The 18,520-nt window shown below is 37.4% G+C and overlaps 3 protein-coding genes across 20 annotated transcripts in view; 2 read left to right on the forward strand and 1 right to left on the reverse strand.

Moving 5' to 3' along the window:
* The first annotated feature begins 77 nt into the window (after positions 1 to 77).
* Positions 78 to 9,077, forward strand: LOC146467194 (ribokinase-like). The gene is made up of 8 exons (XM_085126071.1): positions 78 to 196; positions 282 to 414; positions 2,916 to 2,979; positions 3,810 to 3,872; positions 4,351 to 4,515; positions 5,039 to 5,130; positions 6,926 to 7,114; positions 8,049 to 9,077. The coding sequence occupies exons 1-8, from the start codon at positions 132 to 134 to the stop codon at positions 8,256 to 8,258; spliced, it is 981 nt and encodes a 326-aa protein (XP_084982197.1). The 5' UTR covers positions 78 to 131; the 3' UTR covers positions 8,259 to 9,077.
* Positions 9,078 to 10,594: 1,517 nt separating this feature from the next.
* LOC146467195 (large ribosomal subunit protein bL33m-like) lies at positions 10,595 to 12,448 on the reverse strand. Its single transcript, XM_085126072.1, has 4 exons — positions 12,401 to 12,448; positions 12,285 to 12,303; positions 11,126 to 11,235; positions 10,595 to 11,033 (listed from the first exon to the last, which is right to left on the reverse strand). Coding segments are annotated over exons 1-4 (180 nt in total). The 5' UTR covers positions 12,402 to 12,448; the 3' UTR covers positions 10,595 to 10,983.
* Positions 12,449 to 12,520: 72 nt separating this feature from the next.
* LOC146467196 (DNA mismatch repair protein Mlh3-like) overlaps positions 12,521 to 18,520 on the forward strand; it is a 121,641-nt gene continuing 115,641 nt past the window's right edge. For all 18 annotated transcript variants that reach the window (XR_014867838.1, XR_014867840.1, XR_014867839.1 and 15 more), the window contains exons 1-3: positions 12,521 to 15,348; positions 16,741 to 17,070; positions 18,030 to 18,217. Coding sequence is in view for 13 of the 18 variants with exons in the window: in XM_085126278.1 (XP_084982404.1) it covers positions 12,657 to 15,348; positions 16,741 to 17,070; positions 18,030 to 18,217 (3,210 nt within the window). In the remaining 5 variants the exon portion in view is untranslated. The remainder of the gene's footprint in view (positions 15,349 to 16,740; positions 17,071 to 18,029; positions 18,218 to 18,520) is intronic.

Below are 18,520 nucleotides of genomic sequence, written 5' to 3' on the forward strand. Positions count from 1 at the left end.
TCGCTTGTTTCCGGTTGAAAAATAGGTTCCGGTTGTATCCAGTCTCCTCTCTGAATGTACTTTCCCTCTAGATTTCCGGTTGTGACTGCCCCTCTCCTGCCCATCCAGAAACCGGCTCTTTCGAAATCAAAATGGCGGGAGACGGTGTGAAATATGATGTCGTTGTTGTCGGATCCTGCATGACTGACCTCGTGAGGTTAGCTTAAGAAACGAAGTTAATATGTCGGTACATAACTGGCTTAAATTACTGGACATAACGATTATATTTTTGTCATTTTCAGCTATGTTCCGCGGCTTCCCAAGGCAGGCGAAACCATACATGGGACAAAATTCTCGATGGGCTTCGGTGGAAAAGGAGCCAATCAATGCGTGATGGCAGCTCGACTAGGCGCAAAAACTGCGATGGTTGCTAAAGTAAGTGAACTTGTTCCCAGAAAACGACGTGAAAGTTATTTTTTATCTCACAGAAGTTGCGTTCGGTGCTGCTGTGAGTTTTATCTGGAGCAGACTAGCGGTGGAATATATTTGTGTGGGGGGCTTAATTTGTTCTGTTTTTTCAGTTTTTTGCTAATAATTCCAGGCTTCTACTTGCGCTAATAAGAATCCTATGCAAATGAAAATACAATCGCCTTTTATATTTGTGCAAGCAATATACATGTAAGTATATCAAACAGCGTTTACTTCGAAAATGGTTAGTTGATGAAGAGGCTCGCATTTTGTAGTGACCGTCTCAAATTCTTAAGAAAATAGAAGAGAATCATCCCATCGTGTTAGTCTTCTTTACGTGTTTCATATGTACTGTAGATCTGCTGTGATTATAATGAGCTGGGACACAGAGCTAACGGAAAAAACTGTCCATGGTACGATTACGGAAAAGTATAGATCGATCAAGGTGATTAATACAACACTTGAGCTTAAAACAATTCAGCGGAAATTTTCATTCTTCCCCTGAACGATTTTTTAACTAGGAAGTGAAATTTAAATTAGAGGAAGGAATGAACATTAAAAAATTCAGCGAGACATTACTCTGCACAATGTTACTATTGACCCTAATCGATTTAATCAGTGGTAACAAATTCTAGTGAACTGGTGCCTTAATTAAATTCCCGTTTTCTGAACAATATCAATTGTTAAGAATGTTCCCGAGGAGAGAAATGTCTTCAGTGTACATTAAAACAATTTCCCTTTCCTCGCCGTAGTTTTTAAGCTTAATTACTACTCCATTCATCATATATAATTAAATTATTTCGAGGTATCATGTCTCGACCGATTTTAATCAATTATTCATTGAAATGTAAATATATTTGGGTCAGCTGTTGTATGGATAGACACTAGGACAGGGAAAATGCCTGTTGCTTTTTTCAAAAGTAAAGTCTGATTTCAAGATTTAAACATCCAAAATTGTTCCATTAGATTGAGTGGCACCAAAGTAGACAAGATAAGTAACAGGGGTGATTCCTCAATGTTAAACAGTGCTGCAGACTCTTCAAGAACTCAGCTTAGCTCGTTTGAAATGTTCAACAACTAAGTGCTAACTAAAGTATATCAAGTGTCAAGTTTGTTAATTGCCTGTCTTTTGCTTGGAGGAAACCCTTAGTTATTCAGTTTTAGAATTGATATTTTGCATGTAAAAGTTAGTGCAGAATTACTGTAGTTAACAAATTAAAGACTTGTCGTGACGGTTGCAATAAATTTTCCCTGAGGCTGTTTATAAGTACCATAATTGGGATGAATTTTTTATGTGACCTTTCTAAAGTGGTTGGTTTAACAAATTATTCAAATTATTTAGCTGGCATTTAAATTTGACAAATTTCCAAAAGCAACAGTACACTTGATGGAAAAAAAAGGAAAACAAACTCTGCATCAGAAAATACTGCTGAGTAGCTTAAATTGTTTGAATGATGATGGTGATCATGGAGATGAAGAATCAAAAATATAAGAATTTCATCCCGAGGTGGCTCAAAAGTTACCAAAAGAAACATTCTATAGAATATTAAACAGTACTGACAACAACAACCGTTATGGTGAAGGACCTACTACTTGAATTGATCATAGCTTACACTTGAATCCTGGGATAAGGGTTAGAATGCCAGGGACGCTTTCTACTAAGCCAAATTTTTTTGTTCAACCAGTTGAAATGTAAATATTAATGGTACACGCCGATCAAACAGAAATTTTCTGGAACAAATGGATGACCTTTCCATTTGCAGAAAATTTCCCTTTCTAATTTGTTGTCTTTTTGCGCTACCAAGTGCGTTTTTTGATCAACCGATGAGATTGCAAGTTTGGAGCCTTATTTCCTTTGCTTTTCCATTTGACATGGAAACTTGCCAAAATTTAGATTTTAGCAGGAAATCGTTGTTAGGGCCTCATGCAGGGAAGAATAGCCTTTTTTGTTTAAGTTCTGAGCCATTGGATTTTTTTGGGTCCAGTTTCAGCCTAATAGGTCTTTTTTTGGGTCTAACAACTTGATCTCACTCCCACCCCCGTCACTAATAAAACTGAGTACACCACCCCCCCCCTCCTGCCGCTGTCTCCCTTGGATTTGAATGGTCAGAGCTATTTTGCACAGTAAGGAACACCTCAGAAGAAGTGCTGTTTAGTGGTTTTAATTCAAATAGCATCCACCTTGTACTGTGTAATGGTGTTACAATGAAGTGCTCCTTAGTTGCTTTCATGTTAATCCATAGAATTCTTAAAGTTCGAACCATATTATACAATCATTCATTTAATTTATAAACTGTAACAAAGGGAACTGATATTCAGAACTTTTACAATAATTATTAATTTTGAATGGTAACCAGTGTTGGCAGGACTGCATTCACAGACTCGAAAGTTAATTCCATTGATATCTGTACTAGGAATTTATGTGGGTCTCCTTACCCCAGTTTTTATAGCTTACATTTTTTGTGTAGGTTGGTGATGATTCGTTTGGAGAGAGATACATTGAAAATTTTAAACAAAATGGAGTAAACACAGGTATGAGATAGCTAGTAATACATATTCTTTAATTTTGTTGTTTTGATTGTAAACTCTGGTAACATGGGTTACTCATGGCTGGGTTCCTATGCAAAATAGGTGGAATCCCAGATACTCGTTGGCTTAGCAAAACAGCAACAAGAAACAAAACAAAAACAAGCAGAAAATTTTTTCAAAATTTAGACAGTAGACGTGAATGCCAATTTGCACTCGCTGTTACCGTGACCTTTCACTTTTAAACTTTCACTGTTCATAAAGATGTCCGCACCTGCAATTGAGGACACTACCTCCTAATACAGGCTTTTTTGCCATTTATGACTGTACAGGAAGAGCAGTCGTGCTAGCTAGTTTTGTGCTGTAGATTTTCACTGTTATCCTTCCAGTGTTGAACCTCTGTACAGTTAATATTGACCTTTCATTGTTAACCTTTTGTTTGTTGTCCTTCCATTTCTGTCCTTTCATTGTTAACCCTTTAACCCCCAATATCAAAGAACAAATTCTCCTATCTTGTCCCCATACTTTTCTTATAAAAGGTCTGGGGAGAAGGTATTAAGATATCATGAAAAGTCACCTTGGGTGATCATATCCTTAATTCTCATGACCTCAAGGGTTGAATAAGCATTGATATAACAAGGGAAATTTGATGCTGATCACTGTTAGGGCTTGATTAAAGGGCTAACCTTTTGTTTGTTTGCCTTCCATTTTTTGACCTTTTGGTGATTGTCTTCATTAAAATATTATTATAAAATTTGACCTTTTTATCGTAGGCATTGATTGTTCAACCTTTATTGTTGGCCATTGTTACTGACTTTTCATTATTCCCTCCACAGATCATGTGGGTGTCACAAAGGAGGCTTCCACTGGAGTTGCTCCAATTTCTGTCAATGCAAATGGTATCTACAAGTACAATTATTATTATAACTGCATGAATATTATTACCCCTCTCCCTTTTGTAAGAAGAAAGGCAAAGGTTCTATTTTTCCAAAATTCTATTTGAAAAGGTAGCACTGAAATAATATCGCAGGCCTTTCATGTTTGAAACTTAATTATAATGAGAACTCCTGTCCACCTAACGAATGGAAATGTTTTTTCAAATCTGTTAAAGCTAATAAATTAAATATAAATTCAGTCTTATTCAGTCCTGTTTTCAGACCAAAACAGCTCAAAAATCATACCATACAACGTAGCTATAATTTAAAGGAGTACCTTCCTCCTCCTCCAGGGCTACAAGAAGGTTGATATGACCTATTGTATATTTTTGTCAAAAGAAAGTTGGTGCTTTTAATTAATTTTTGCTTACAGCCTTCTCTTTTGTGACTGGTGTAGAAGTTAGCTTAAATTTATAATTTATTTATATTTTTATTTTTCTAGGCGAAAATTCCATAGTCATTGTAAGTGGAGCAAATGAAATTCTGTCTGAGGATGATGTTAGAAACGCAAAGTCTGTAATAGCATCATCATCAGTTTGTGTCTGTCAACTGGAAATAAATCCTGAAGTTACACATTACACCCTTTCAACTGCAAAGAAGGCAGGAGGTAATGTAACATTCAGTACTACATGTATGTATCGATTATCTGAACCTAAGTGGTCCACATTGCCAAAGCTTAACCCAGTTTTTATAGCATGAAGCAACCAGGAGTAATGTTACTCCCCACCCCTCAGCAGTATGTCGTTGGTACCCATTTATACAACTGGGTGAAGGGCGACAATGTGGGCAAATTTTTCTTGTGTAAGGAAACTGCTCAGTGATGAAAAGACCAACCTACAGTAGCCTTGAACCAGTGACCCTTTGATCTTCAGGCTGAAAGTGCACCACTGCGCCATCACTAAAATCAAGTCTTGAAATTTGGGACTGTAAACCGGTATTGTATCAGCAACAGGAAGCATGCAGCAAAAATTGGACACTTTAATTCCGTCAATAGAAAGTCTTTCTTTTTACTAGACCAAATAGTGCCAGAAGGAAAAAATTAGTTACATGTAGCAAATGTGCTATAATGCATGTTTGCTGTTCTTGGAAGTTTGTGTGTTATGTTGAATGGTTTTGTTTTTTGCTTCTAGTACAAACAATATTCAATCCTGCCCCAGCTTTGTCGTGGTTGGATTGCTATTATTACAGACTTAGCGATGTCTTCTGTGCCAATGAAAGTGAGGTAGGGCTCATGCTTACATTTGCATATGAGCCGCACCCCAAGTAAAGAGGCTCAATACATCATCATCATCGTCATCATCACGTCATCAAATGATTTCTTAATTTGTCTACCGTTATTAGTAGTAGTAAGATTACCAGTATTGTCAACAGTTTTCTAAAAAGTCACAAGTTGAGTCTTGAGAAATTAAAGCTGAATACATTCTTGCTTTTCTCAATAATTAGCAATTTGTACCATTCCATTATCCTGTACATAGCACAATTTTAAAAATCACATCAATCATACTGATTAACCCTAGTCAGAGTGCTTCTTGAGTTACCTGATTTTTTTTATTCTTTTGTCTGATCCCCTTCTTCTTTGAGCCCCTCTCAAATAGGTCAAAAGCTACCTGCAGGTCCACATTTTTTCCCCCAATAATTAATGTACTAAATTGTTGTAGTGAATAATAATAAAAGCTGTTGTTGCTGTTGTTGATGTGTAGATTAGAATCTCAATTTAATAACCTTCCAGTCTATGCACTTAAGGTTACCCTATACCTTCAGAGGTGTCTCGCGTCCAAGCGATGTAGCACGTCCAGTGTAAACTGTAGATACCTAAACACTTATATCAAATTAAAGCTTACAGTGCTGGCTATCAAACTAAACTAAGAATTTTGAAATAAAATGAATTGCCGAATTCTTAGCGCTGATTTCTCGATTCAAATTTTTTACTTGGAGGAGCCACTTTAAAGAGCTAAAACTCAAAAGGAATTTGTTCGTTTGCCTTCAAATTTGGACAGTAGCTAGATTAACATATATGAACAACAAAAATGTGTCTGCGAATTTTTTCTTTCAAAACATTTTTTCTTTGAGAGGGATTTTTGGACGATCACTCCACATTTTTTTCATCCTATTTCTAAAATGCTCTATAACTTTTCATTGCAATTAAATATGGCAAAATGCAGACACATTTTTTTAGCGCTTTGGGTCCGGAAACTGAGGAGCAAATTAACTTTTAATTAGTGAAAAACAAAATTCGCTTTGACTTGTAGCTTTACAAAGTTGATTCGGACCCTCACATTTAGAGGTCGTGAAAAATTCGACAATTCATTTTATGTTAAAGTTATTGGTATATTTTCATAGCCAGCTCTATAAGCTTTAATTTGATATAGCGGTTTTGGTATCTACAGTTTAAACTGGACGCGCTACATTGCTTATACGCGAGACACCTCTGAAGGTATAGGGTATCCTTAAAAGTTTTCTTCATCGCCATACCCAAAGAGTGTTTAGTTTAGTTTAGTTTATTGTAATTCGTCACAAGGAAATAAATACATAAATTGACGAATGAGATTAGAAAAAGAAGAATTACAATGCTGTGGCGTGACTGGAGAGACGAACAGTGCAGAGCCCCAATTGTAACGTATCCCCCAGGCTAAAAAAAAATTATCGCATAGAATTAATTAGACTGCGTAATATATAAAATAGTTGACAAATCATGGTGGACTATAAGTTTGTAATAGTCCTCTAAAGTGATCGTTAAGATGGACTCTAAACCACAAGAGATCCTGGCTAGACTTAAGTACATTAGGTAAGCTGTTCCACAACTTAACAGTCCTAGGAAAGTAGCTGTTACAATCGTATTCCTGATTGTGCCTAGAAAGTTGGCTTGATGAAAATTACGGGTTCTATACTGCCAAGTGGCAGTTTGAATGAAACGTCCAAAGTTACTGGTAACAGTTCCGGTTTTATACTTAAACAGGAGAACTAAATCATGCATTTGTGGACATCCTCCCTGAATCTTCCCTTCACTTTCTTTTCAGGCTGAACTATTAACTGGGTTATCAGTAAAAACAATAGAAGATGCAGAAAAAGCTGTAATCATGATATTGGAACGGGGCGCAGGCCGAGCAGTGATAACGCTAGGTGGTAAAGGCTCTGTCATTGGAACACAAGAGAATCCCATGCCGAAACATGTGCCTGTCACACCTGCAGAACCTGTCGACACTACTGTAAGTTCAGATGCCAGGGTTTACATTTGCAAAAACTAAGTGGATGTATTTGAATGGCTCAGTATGAGAAGGGTATGAGTGAAGATTTTGCCTAATAAAATTTTAATCCAAATTTCTCTAAATCAGTTTTACTTTGGCACAAGGGTCTACCCAGAAGGGCATTCAAGCATCCAGTGGTAGCCTCTTTTTGAAACATACTCAGTGAAGACTTTTCACCTGATCTTTTAAAAAGTTTATGAGGCCATGTTTGTTGGATGCCCAGTTTCAATTTCTGGCTTGAGAAAAGCCTGTTTGATATATACAGACTGGTCATTTGTTTTCTTAAAGGCTGAAATATGTACTATGCAAGTAAATGTTGACTAATTATAAATAAGTAACCTTAAACAGGAAATTCCAGTATGAAAAGGGCCTGGTCTGGCCATTCTCACCATCAGTTGCAATTAACCATCAGAGCGTAAAAAACTGGCAAACAATGTGTCTCCTTATCTACGACCCTTAGTGATAAAATCAGCTTAGTTTTGGAATATACCCTGTTGACTGAATTAGAAACTGATGTCTTATATTGCTGTCACAGTGGTGATGTTGTCAAATTTTATGGCAGAGAATGCTTGACACAACAACTTGCTATAGCTCAACAGCATCACAATATTATTTACATTTTACACCGGGATAGGTGTGAAAGAGCGGAGGGGCAAGCTTTCAGAATGTCCTTTATTTATAGTGGAAATTCTTGTTTTAAACCCTAACAGTGATCAGCACCAAATTTTCCTTGTAATATCAATTGTTATTCATCGCCTGAGGTCATGAGAATTAAGGATATGATCACCCAAGGTGAATTTTCTTGATATTTTCTTAACTTCTCTACAGTACTTTTATAAGCAAAGTATGGAGACAAGATATAGGAGAATTTGTTCTTTGAAATTTCTTTTTCTAGGGAGCTGGGGATGCCTTTATTGGAGCAATGGCATTTTATATGGCAAAATTCAAGAAGCTTCCATTTGAAGAAATTGTTCGGAGATCAGGCGAAATTGCCAGAGCTTCTGTGCTGGCTGCTGGAACACAGACAAGCTACCCTAACAGAAATGAACTGTGTCCTACTCTCTTTAGCGACCATGTTCCAAGAAGCAGAATGTCTTCGACATGAATCTCATATTTAGCCATTCCCAAAAAATTAATAAATAAATATCTCTGTGAATTATGTAATTTTCAATTGGCATGTAAAGCAGCTTATGGAGTGTTTTATTTTTGTTGATGCAAATATTGGTTGAAAAAGGTTTGTTTGTGACAAACTTCATGGCTGTTGCAGGGAATAGACTTTTTTTCCCTAAAATTGCCACCCTAGGTAGAGGAGAAGATGCAAGGTCTGATGTTCTTGCATCTTGTACCCTTTGAACTCCTGAACCTTTCATCTCCACCTCTTTTTCTGTTCACTATTACCAAAATAAGTCTTCAACATTTTCAGATCTTGCCCAGCCCCTGCAATAAAAAAAAATGTCATTTTATCGCTTCTTCTGCTCACCTTTTGTTGTCCCTTGTTTCTCTTGGGAATCCACCCCATACAAATAATTATATTATCATGGATATTTGTACTATGAATGTTTATTAACAAACATTGGCAATTTTGTTTCCCAACTGGATCTTGTAAGATCTATTGTTGGAATGACATGTAAGAAGGATAAATATTATTTTTTGTAAAGTTGATTGGCATGTAAGTAAATGTGTATGATAATGCTTATTAGTTTTTTTTCTGGAATATTCTTCGTCGTACTGATCTTTAAGATCCACTAAGTGTTCATTGTTTACGACGGGTAAATCTGACACCTATGGTGACTGAGCCTTCACTTTTGTGGCCCAGAAAATATGGATTTACTTAATTCCAGAGGACGTAAAACTAGCAAAGACTACATGTACAGTGTACGCAGTCATTTAAAGCCAAATTTAAGACTTTGAATTCTTTTTTTGAGGATGTTTCTGTCAGCCACCATTTCAGAACTTTTTTTTCTCATTTGGTTTTAAATAGGTTTTGCCTTTAAAGAAATCTCTAATAGGCCATTTCCGAGTTGCTGTGAACCTCACTATGAAAGCGAGGCTAAGTGCAAAACTTTTCATATGAAAATTAGATTTGTTTGCGCACGAATGAAAACTAATTTTCATAACAAAAGCTTTGCACTTAACCTCGCTTTCACAATGAGGTTCAAAGCAACTCGGAAATGGCGTATTATAGTAAATGTAATGCAAATGTGCCCCATAAGAATGTAATTATTATTATTACAAAATATTTTATTAATAAGGGTTATTCCATGAGCATGCATTACGACAGTATGAGGTGATGGATAGCTCTGAGTTGGCTACAATCATCTCATATCCAAGAAAAGCAAGTGGAATAATAATTTATTATTTTATGAAAAAAAAAAAGAAAAAGAAACTTCCAACAAAAATGTTGCTAGTTGTAGCTGACTTCATTTTAAAGAACGCCCAGAAGACGATTTGATGGCTTCTTTTTCTCTTGCACGGTATATTGGTATGAAATTGCAATATATGATGTTATATTCTATGAAATGTTTTTACTTTCCTGCTCTCAGTTGAAATGTGTAACATAATGCAATATGCTGCACCTAAAGGCACTGTTATTCTACAGTAGGCAATTTTAATTTTCTTGCAACAGTTACTTGTCTTGAAATTTCAGTGCACCTTTGTGACACAAGTTGCATGAAATGTTGTATAGTTATATACCCTGAAATGAACATGTCTCGCATGATTTCTGCTGCTGCAGTCACCATTGCACAAAGTAGAACTGACTTCTACTTCTCACAAGGATTGTGGCAACAAGACAAGATCATTTCAGGGCATGTTACACTAGCTAACAACTTGTGGCATCCCGAAATTACGAGGCAAGTTTCAAGAAAAATTGCCAGTGTAACAGCACCTTAAAAGTAGTATTTCTTAGTTGTCATTTGAACAGGGTTATTTGAGTGGGATGAAACAGAAAACATACTTGTTGAAAAGTGATGCGAGTGATGTCGGCTCCAAAGCATGCTTGCAGCAAAATATTTCAATGACGATATTTAATTTATAGTTTACACAGAAGCCATTATTTGGCTCTCAAAGCCCACAGCTTTCCTGAAGCTTTGTTCTCAGAGAACTGTTTACTCTTCAGATTACATGTGCACGACAAGTTTGTTTACTGGACTTTCTTTAAATTTCGTTTTCATGGAGACTTCTCATGACAGTTTCTCTTTGCTGGTTTGGTTTACAAATACTAGTCTGATCATTTGTATTAGTCTTGCTTGATGAAAGCTTGGAAGATCACCAAGGTCTTGTGACCATACAAGCTTCTATTGTGTTGAAATCACTAACCAAGCCTAAGAGTTGGGTGATGTTGGGTTCATTTAGAACATGCACAAGGCAATGGATAAAGGCATCAAACTGATATTAAGTGATTTTAACCTGCAGTCAAACAAACATCCAGTAAAACAACTGTTCTCATGTTCTCTAAGAAAGTTTAATTTCATTCTTTGGAAGTACCAGTACATCCATAACTTGAAGGGTGAACTTTTATCGGACAAAGGCGTTGGAAAAAGCTGCTAGTTGAGTATGAAATTCACACCTACAATTACACTGTAGCAGCCGAGAGTAAAGCATTGTAGAACTATGTATTTACATGACTTGTACATGTCAGAAGGGAAGGAGAACACAGTTCAAACATTTTCTTGGTTTTACAAATCTTGTTGTCTGTGGTCTCTTCATGATGGCTATCTGCACAGTGTAGGCGCGCATGACTTGGTTACAAAATTCCTTCGTTCTTTACAGCTTGTCTTTTAAATTACATTGTCTTTGTTTTGATCATGGCGAGAGCTTCATGTTCTTGACTATTTTCCCTTCTTGACCTTTTGCTCCACAAAAAGCACATGCTTGTTCACTGTAGAGGAGACAAATGAATATAATATCAGACACAAAGGTACACTACTTCTTGTTCTTTGATATTAGGGGTTAAAGGGTTAATGAACCTACCAACGGGGTCATATTTCATGAACTCCAGTGGACGAGTTTTGAGTCTGCTCCTTGTCATCATGTAATAGTAACCTGTCCCAGCCATGCTGACAAGCCTAACAATCAGTCTTCTGTAGAAGGAAACAAAAGAGCAATTAAAACACTAAAATATAAATAACAATTAACCTGTGGTGGCATTTTGATGTTCGAATGTCATAATCAAGCAGAGAATGACAATGAAATCTGAATAAATTTATAAATACTGTCCAAGTCACATTCTTTTGATCTCTGTTTAAAGTGCCTATGAAGTAAAAAATTTCTTGTTCTAATATGATAGTTTATTATTTTCTGATTCTTAATATGTAGGTTTTAGGCGGTAAAACATTCACTACGCAGAATAAATCGGACCGAAAGTTTTAAATTTGGCGCCTAAAAGTGTCTCCATCTTACCCACGGCCAAAACAATCGTATTACAAAGCTGTGACGTAGGAAATACTTCAGAAGTGAGAAATAAACAACTCTTTGAGGCATTTGCGACGTCCCTAGCATTGTCCTGAGCAAAGGCTCATTCCCAGTCCATGGGACACGATTTAGTGAAGCTCTGGTACAGCGCACCTAGTCTGGACAGGGCCAAACAGGTCTGCTGAGCTGATTGATGGCAACGTTGGTTGGTTGGATCTTGAACTTCAGAGTCCGCATGTTATTGAAAGTCACAGTAACTAATTTGCCCAATTTCCACCAAATTTTCATATCTGACTGAATCCTGGGTGAATTTTTGCATATTGTTCAACCAATCTGTTACTGATATTATAGAAACTGAATGAATAGTGGCGATTTTGCGGAAAAATTTGGGAAGGTCAATCTTCTTTTACGTGGGGGAGGGGCTGGGTCGATTTGGGCCACTTTGGGAGACGAATTGGGCGGGGGGGGGGGGGGGGGGTCAAAAGAAAAAATCTCAAGATTTCAGATCTCCAGAGGTTAGCATCCCTGACAATGTATACACTGATGGAGACCGCATCATGATGTACTGAAATGAATGGATGGCTAACAGATCCTACATTATTAGCGATCTTCTTCGATTTTGTCAAAATACCAGTAATCAGCAATCTGGCCAACACATGCAGCAGATAAGGACCCGTTGATATTAAATTAGCGTTAATTAATATTGTTACACACTTACTTTGTTTTTGCTTTTGCCACTGCAAGTAAAAAAAAAAAGAGGAAATTAGTAAAGGAACTGTATCCTAAAACCTAACTGAGAGAACATCTTCCAGAAAACATGAACATGAAGCTCACTTTTCAGCGTCTTTCCTGCTTGCAAGAAAAGAAGATGGCTGTCGTCGTTATGTCATGTAACGATCACGAAACGTCTTGTTTTTGGCGTACCGCAAAGGATGGTGGGTTATCCGGCGAAAGTGTTTCAAATATGGCGCTACTCTTGAAATTGTTTTCATTGAAAGTTTTCTTATTTCACAGAAGAAAATGGGGCAATCGAAACCAAGTGAACGGTTGATGCTGTGTAAAAACAAGCAATTACTTCAATCAATTGGGAATGATCCGTCCTTTGCAGGAAGAAGTGCGATCCCATTTGAGGTCAGGAGTTGCAATCACAAACTTGACGCAATGCGTGGAAGAGCTTGTTTTGAACAGTTTAGACGCCGGTGCTTCCACCGTGACAGTGCGAATAGACATTCAAAATTTCAAGATCCAAGTCTCCGATAATGGCAGTGGAATCGCATTTGAGGATCTGAAGCGTGTTGGCGAGAGGTACTCGAGCAGTAAATGCCACGTTCTCAAAGACCTAGATCATCTGAATTTCTACGGATTCAGAGGTGAAGCGCTTGCCAGTGTGCGCAAGATTTGCGATATACTTGAAATAGTTACTCGCCACAGATCTTCTTATCAAACTTACTGCAAACTCTTTCGAAATGCGCAAGTTTTGGAACTTGCAGAATCTAAATTTCCTAGAACAAGCCCTGGAACAACTGTCACCGTTCATAATATTTTTGCAAACCTTCCCGTAAGGCGAAAATCGATCCTAGAAACCGTCGACTTTGAACGTATTCGCCACAGAATTGCATCAATCGCTCTTATTCAACCCAAGACTGCATTTTTGTTGATAAATGATTCAACAGGTGCAAAATGTCTCCAAACTCACGTTTGCAAGTCTCCTTTGTCCACATTCTCCCAGCTGTTTGGGAACAACAGATCCAAAGGCCTACAACAAGTGCAATTTGAGTACAAGAATTTCAAAGTCTCCGGGTTCATTTCAACTGACACACATCATAGTAAAAGTTTGCAATTTATTTTTGTCAATGGCCGTCTTTTATTGAAGACAAAGATTCACAAATTTGTTAATAACATTCTCGGGAAATCAGAGCTTTTGAGAAAGCTCCCTGCACCTGAAATGGACAGCACAAGGTCTGAAGGGTATCAGTTTAAAGCAACTAGTCCCCAAAATATGAAGACTGTGGACAAGCACGGTATTTTTGTACTAAATGTAGAGTGTCTTGTCACTGAATATGACATTTGCCTTGAGCCAGCAAAGACTTTGATTGAATTCAAAGACTGGGACAATGTTCTGTATTGCGTACAGAGATGTGTTGAGGACTTTTTGATTCGACACAACTTGATTTCTAACAGTGAACAGTCACCTAACTCGACAAAATTTAGTGGTGATAATGAGAATGAAGGATTTATGGAGGGGTCATGCCACCCCAGTCTTGACGCGTTTGAGTACAGAAGAGAGATTGAAACTAGTAATATGAAGAAAAGTTTGCATTCCTCAACTGTTTCCAGGCCAAAAAAGGCTGAAACAGGAAATGGCAGATGTCAGAATAAGACATCTTGTGATGAAGAACTTTCTATTTTATGTCATTCTGATGGGAAACTCAAAGACAGCGTTAACAACAAGGGCACAGTTGAAGGTGGTACATTGTGTCATGGCATTGGTTCTACAGTGCCCGGACATCAAAGTTGTTCTAATAAATATTCTAATTCTATATCAAAGGATGAGTCTTTACAGTTTGTGGAAAAATCAGCTTCTTCATCAGATAGTAAAAATGTGGAAAGTTCAACCTCAAGTTGCCGTGGTGAAATTGGAAGTAAACCCTTAGAAAGAAGCTACAGCAAACAAGTAAATGATTGGACAACATGTTTTAGCACAGCTAGCAGGACCACTGTTACTGCATCAAACTCTGTCAAAGCTTCTGGAGAATGTTCCTATGAGGTAGATAGTACATCTGAAGGTCTGGTCCTTGCACCATCAAAAAACAATCATTGGATTCTTAGTGACTCCAAGGATTCTTCTTATCACTCTAGAGAAAATGCTGACGGTAGTGTGGCAAGGAATTTGTTGATTCCGAAAGCATTCTCAAATGAGAACGTCAGTAATAATTCTTTTCCTGAAAATAGAAGAGTCTGTGATTCAGCAGTGTCTTTTGTTAAGGAAAAGGATTTGCAGGCTCAAAATCTTGACAATCTCCAAGAAAAAAGTGGTTCTCCTCAAAAGTCTTTTCTCACAAGGCCAGGAAACACTGGTGCATCAAGCAAAAAGACTAATGAGTCAGTAGCCAAAGTGGTGTCAACATTCACTTCTCCTTGCCCTATAACACTGCAAAATGTTTATGCAAGGAAAAGACCTCAGATTTGTAAAGAAACTTCTGCATCATGTTTTGAGGTGACGAAAAAGAATAGGAGACTCATCACTTTACAAGGGAACTGCAAAAGAAGGGCTAGATACAACAGGAATCTTTCCAGACAATCCTGTGATGTTCAGGATGGTAAAAGCAGTGCACACAGTGTTGCATGCAGCGACCAAATTCTGCAAGAACTGGCTGATAATAATTGCAGCAGCGAGTCATCAACAACCTTCTACAGTGATTTTATTGCTGGAGCACCTGTTTCTAATCATCCAGACAATTCATTGGATTCCACCAAGGGAAATAGTGGTATTGACAATAGTGATTCCAGTCTTGAGGTGACTGCATCGTATGGGGATCCTTGTGACTTGGCTGCTTCATTTTCTGGTAATCAGCAAGAAGCAAGTGATTCTATACACCAGGTGTGCTTGTCAGGTTTAAACAACAAACAGAATCAACCTGCTAAGGGGAACATTGTGCTTTCAAACAGCGATGAACAAGGAAGGGCCATAAATGAGTGGCTTGAGAAAGAAAGTGTTGCTGCAATGAAAAGCCAGTGTGTAGCATCACCAGGGTCAAAGTTAGAACCTTGTTTAGTTGCAGGTAAAACAGCTTCCTTTGACTTACATTAGAGTCAAATTGCATATGATTCACCACCAAAACTGCTAGAAATTATAGTAATGTTGCTTGAAAATGGATGGTGTCTTGCAAGCATAATTTCTGAGATATATGTACATGTAGTGCAGTCAGCATTCTCAAAGACAGACAGCTTCATGACCAGATCTGTTTGACCTCCTTAGAGAGCTGTCTGCCTTTAAGAGAGTTAAGTCACAGACAAACAAGTGAAAATGTCACCAGCCAAACCGATGGCGTCTACAAATTATGTGCCTTGAAAAGGTATCCATCTTACTGTAGTGAGAGGCAGTAGCTGAAAGGCTAAAATAATGTTAAGTTGACTGCCTGGTTACTGTATTGGTGCCCTTGGGTTTCCGTTATCATGGAAACTCTTTAGGCTGTATCCCAACCAGTGGCTAACTATATCCTAGCCTCTCTCCCCCCCCCCCCCCCCTTGTGGTAAAGCAATATTACTAATTACTAGTAAGTATTCTCTTCCCTGTCTATTGCATTCAACTGTGGTGCTGCGTTGGCGGGAAGTGGAAATGAATGTTTGGTTTCTCAACAGAGTTGATAAGGGCTTGAGTTGTTGAATAAACGGCTATTATTATTATTATTATTATTATTAAATTATTATTATTATTATTATTATTATTATTATTATTATTATTATTATTATTATTATTATTATTATAATTTGGCTGCTGTAAAGGGATTCGAGTGCTGACGTTTGATCGTTAGCCCTGTGTGTTTGCCTGACAAAAAGCTCACACTTGAAACGTCAGCACTTAGATCTCTTTACAGTCAGAGTGGCCAAATTACCTTTAGCTATCAACTCTTTTGATAAAACCAAACATTTAGATACAAATAACAGGTTAAGCCATAAGTGCTCACCCAGTTATTTCTAAATTTCCTTTTTGGCAACTTCACCAGAAAGATGATTGCTAGCTTAGATACAAACGTTTGGTTGCCAACCTTAGAAAGCTTAATGTTAATATTAATTTTGCTCCTCAATGATGCACATTGTGTTGAGACTGTGGCCAAAATAGATACTCCAAAGTTAGATTTCCCTGGGTATCTGTATTTGTATATAAATATCAGGTCCTTACACATTTGTTAGTCATACACACTGTAAGACTAGTGTATATTAACTAGTTTTTCCTAGTGTATGGAGGATCTTTTGGGCTGCACTATCTCTTCTGTTTCTTAGAATTTAATATTGAACTGAAAATTATTCAAATGGAACAAACAACTATGTTAGCTTATGAAAATATCCCCTTGTAAGACCCAGTAATTATCTGCAAAAAATAAATAAGAAATCCATCTGTAATAAATAAGATAAGTGTGATTTATCTCTAATTTGGTAAATTATTTTTCTAGGGAACAATTCTGATGCACATGACAGAAAATCCCTTTTGAGCAAGAACTGGTATTGTACATTTGATGCATCACTGGGTAGAAATCTCTTCATTAACCCCCGGACAGGTCACTCTTCATTTGAACCACCAAGCAGATTGAATGTGGAGGATGATGATTGCTCCACAGTGCACGAGTCTGGAAATGATGGAGAAGAAAGTGACCATCCTCAGCATGTGCCACACCCAGTTGCCTCTCATTTGTCATTTTCTTGTACTCCATGGCTTCCCCGGGAAGATAGAAAACAGCAAGCGTCTGTTTGTGTTAACAAGGATAGTGTTCTGTGTTCTCAAGGTAATTTGCAGTTAAGACTTCAACTTTTTACATCCCACTCTCAAAATGCATAACATGCCCTGCAATGTTTGCTTTATATTACTTTTTTGTTGTGGGTAGTGCACTTTATAGCGCTCTACCCACTATGTCGTCTGGCATGTAAGAGTGAGTGAGTGTCCGTAAACAAACAGGTCCACAGCGCATGCACAGCACTTCTCACACGTATGCAATGCATGCCTATTTTTAAATATGGTACTGCTTGGAATAATTTTTTTAAATATCAATTGACAAAACCGTTTATCTTTGGTGATCATTATTTTCCTTCATGTTTATGACCTTTGCATATGTTTGATAAAGTAGTGGTGTTATCAGGAGATATTAGGTGCTGGTCACTGTTCAGACTTAACCCTTTAAGCCCTAATATCAAAGAACAAAATAATTCTCCTATCTTGTCTCCATACTTTTCTTATAAAAGTACTGGGGAGAAGGTATAAGAATGTCAAGAAAATTCACCTTAGATGATCATGTCCTTAATTCTCATGACTTCATGGGATGAATAAGCATTGATAATACAAGGAGAAATTGGATGCTGATCACTGTTAGGGCTTAAAGGGTTTAAGAGTTCAGCAGATGTTTTAGGAAACACAAGTGTGAGTTTAACTTAAGTTGCTTTGAATTTCATTATGAAAGCCAGGCTAAGTGCAAAGTTTTCGTTATGAAAATTAGTTTTTTATTCATATGCAAACAAAATTAATTTTCATTGAAAAGTTTTACGCTTAGCCTCGCTTTCATAATGAGGTTCACAGCAACTCGGAAATGGCCTATTGTAATTGCGGCAATGTGATGTGAAGGGTACAAATGAATGTTGTGCTGCTAGCACTAATGACAATAGCGATTTTACAGCTAAATTATTTATTCAAGAGAATACTTCATATGCGGCTCAAGGGAACCAACCTATTGATGTTTTTCTCTTACTGTAGGTGCATCTCAGTTGGCCATTCTGTACCAGGAACACCAGCAGAGTCAAGAAACTGAGGAGAAGCTATGCAAGTGGGCTGATGCTGACCAATTGAAAGCCTATGAACAGAATCTGTTTGACCTTACTGGGAAAAGCGTGGCAGAGATGCTTGAAAGCTGGCAGAATCCTGTGTTTACAGCACCGGAAAAGGTAAGCTCCATAGCCTGGTTGTCCTCCTAATCAGTAATGATGGTTACTTCATTTCTCTTTATAATAACCTTATTGGTTTACCAGACAATGCTCATGTACAGTTTCTTTAATGTAAGTTGCACTTTGACCCCAGGTTGTCTGCGCATCTATCTAGGCCTAGTTGTTCAAAAGCTAATTCACTTTAACTTAATAAAGTTCTGAGGTTTTCATCTTGGCCGTTTTAAAAGCAGTTTTGAAAGCTAATTTTAAGCTAATGTTACAGAGAAGTTTAGGTCAAAACTGAAGGACAGAAGTCTTTTGGAA

The sequence above is a fragment of the Pavona decussata genome, unplaced genomic scaffold (genome assembly GCF_977016875.1).
Source record: "Pavona decussata unplaced genomic scaffold, jaPavDecu1.1 SCAFFOLD_137, whole genome shotgun sequence".
In the NCBI taxonomy this organism is placed as follows: Eukaryota; Metazoa; Cnidaria; class Anthozoa; order Scleractinia; family Agariciidae; genus Pavona; species Pavona decussata.

Bases quoted from the DNA above. Each gene is read 5' to 3' on its own strand.
- LOC146467194 (XM_085126071.1), top strand. From the start codon at position 132: ATGGCGGGAGACGGTGTGAAATATGATGTCGTTGTTGTCGGATCCTGC. The intron at 3,873-4,350 runs GTATCTACAAGT...TTATTTTTCTAG, and splicing joins AATTTCTGTCAATGCAAATG to GCGAAAATTCCATAGTCATT. The intron at 5,131-6,925 runs GTAGGGCTCATG...CTTTCTTTTCAG, and splicing joins TCTGTGCCAATGAAAGTGAG to GCTGAACTATTAACTGGGTT.
- LOC146467195 (XM_085126072.1), bottom strand. The intron at 11,034-11,125 runs GTAGGTTCATTA...TCTCCTCTACAG, and splicing joins CATGAAATATGACCCCGTTG to TGAACAAGCATGTGCTTTTT.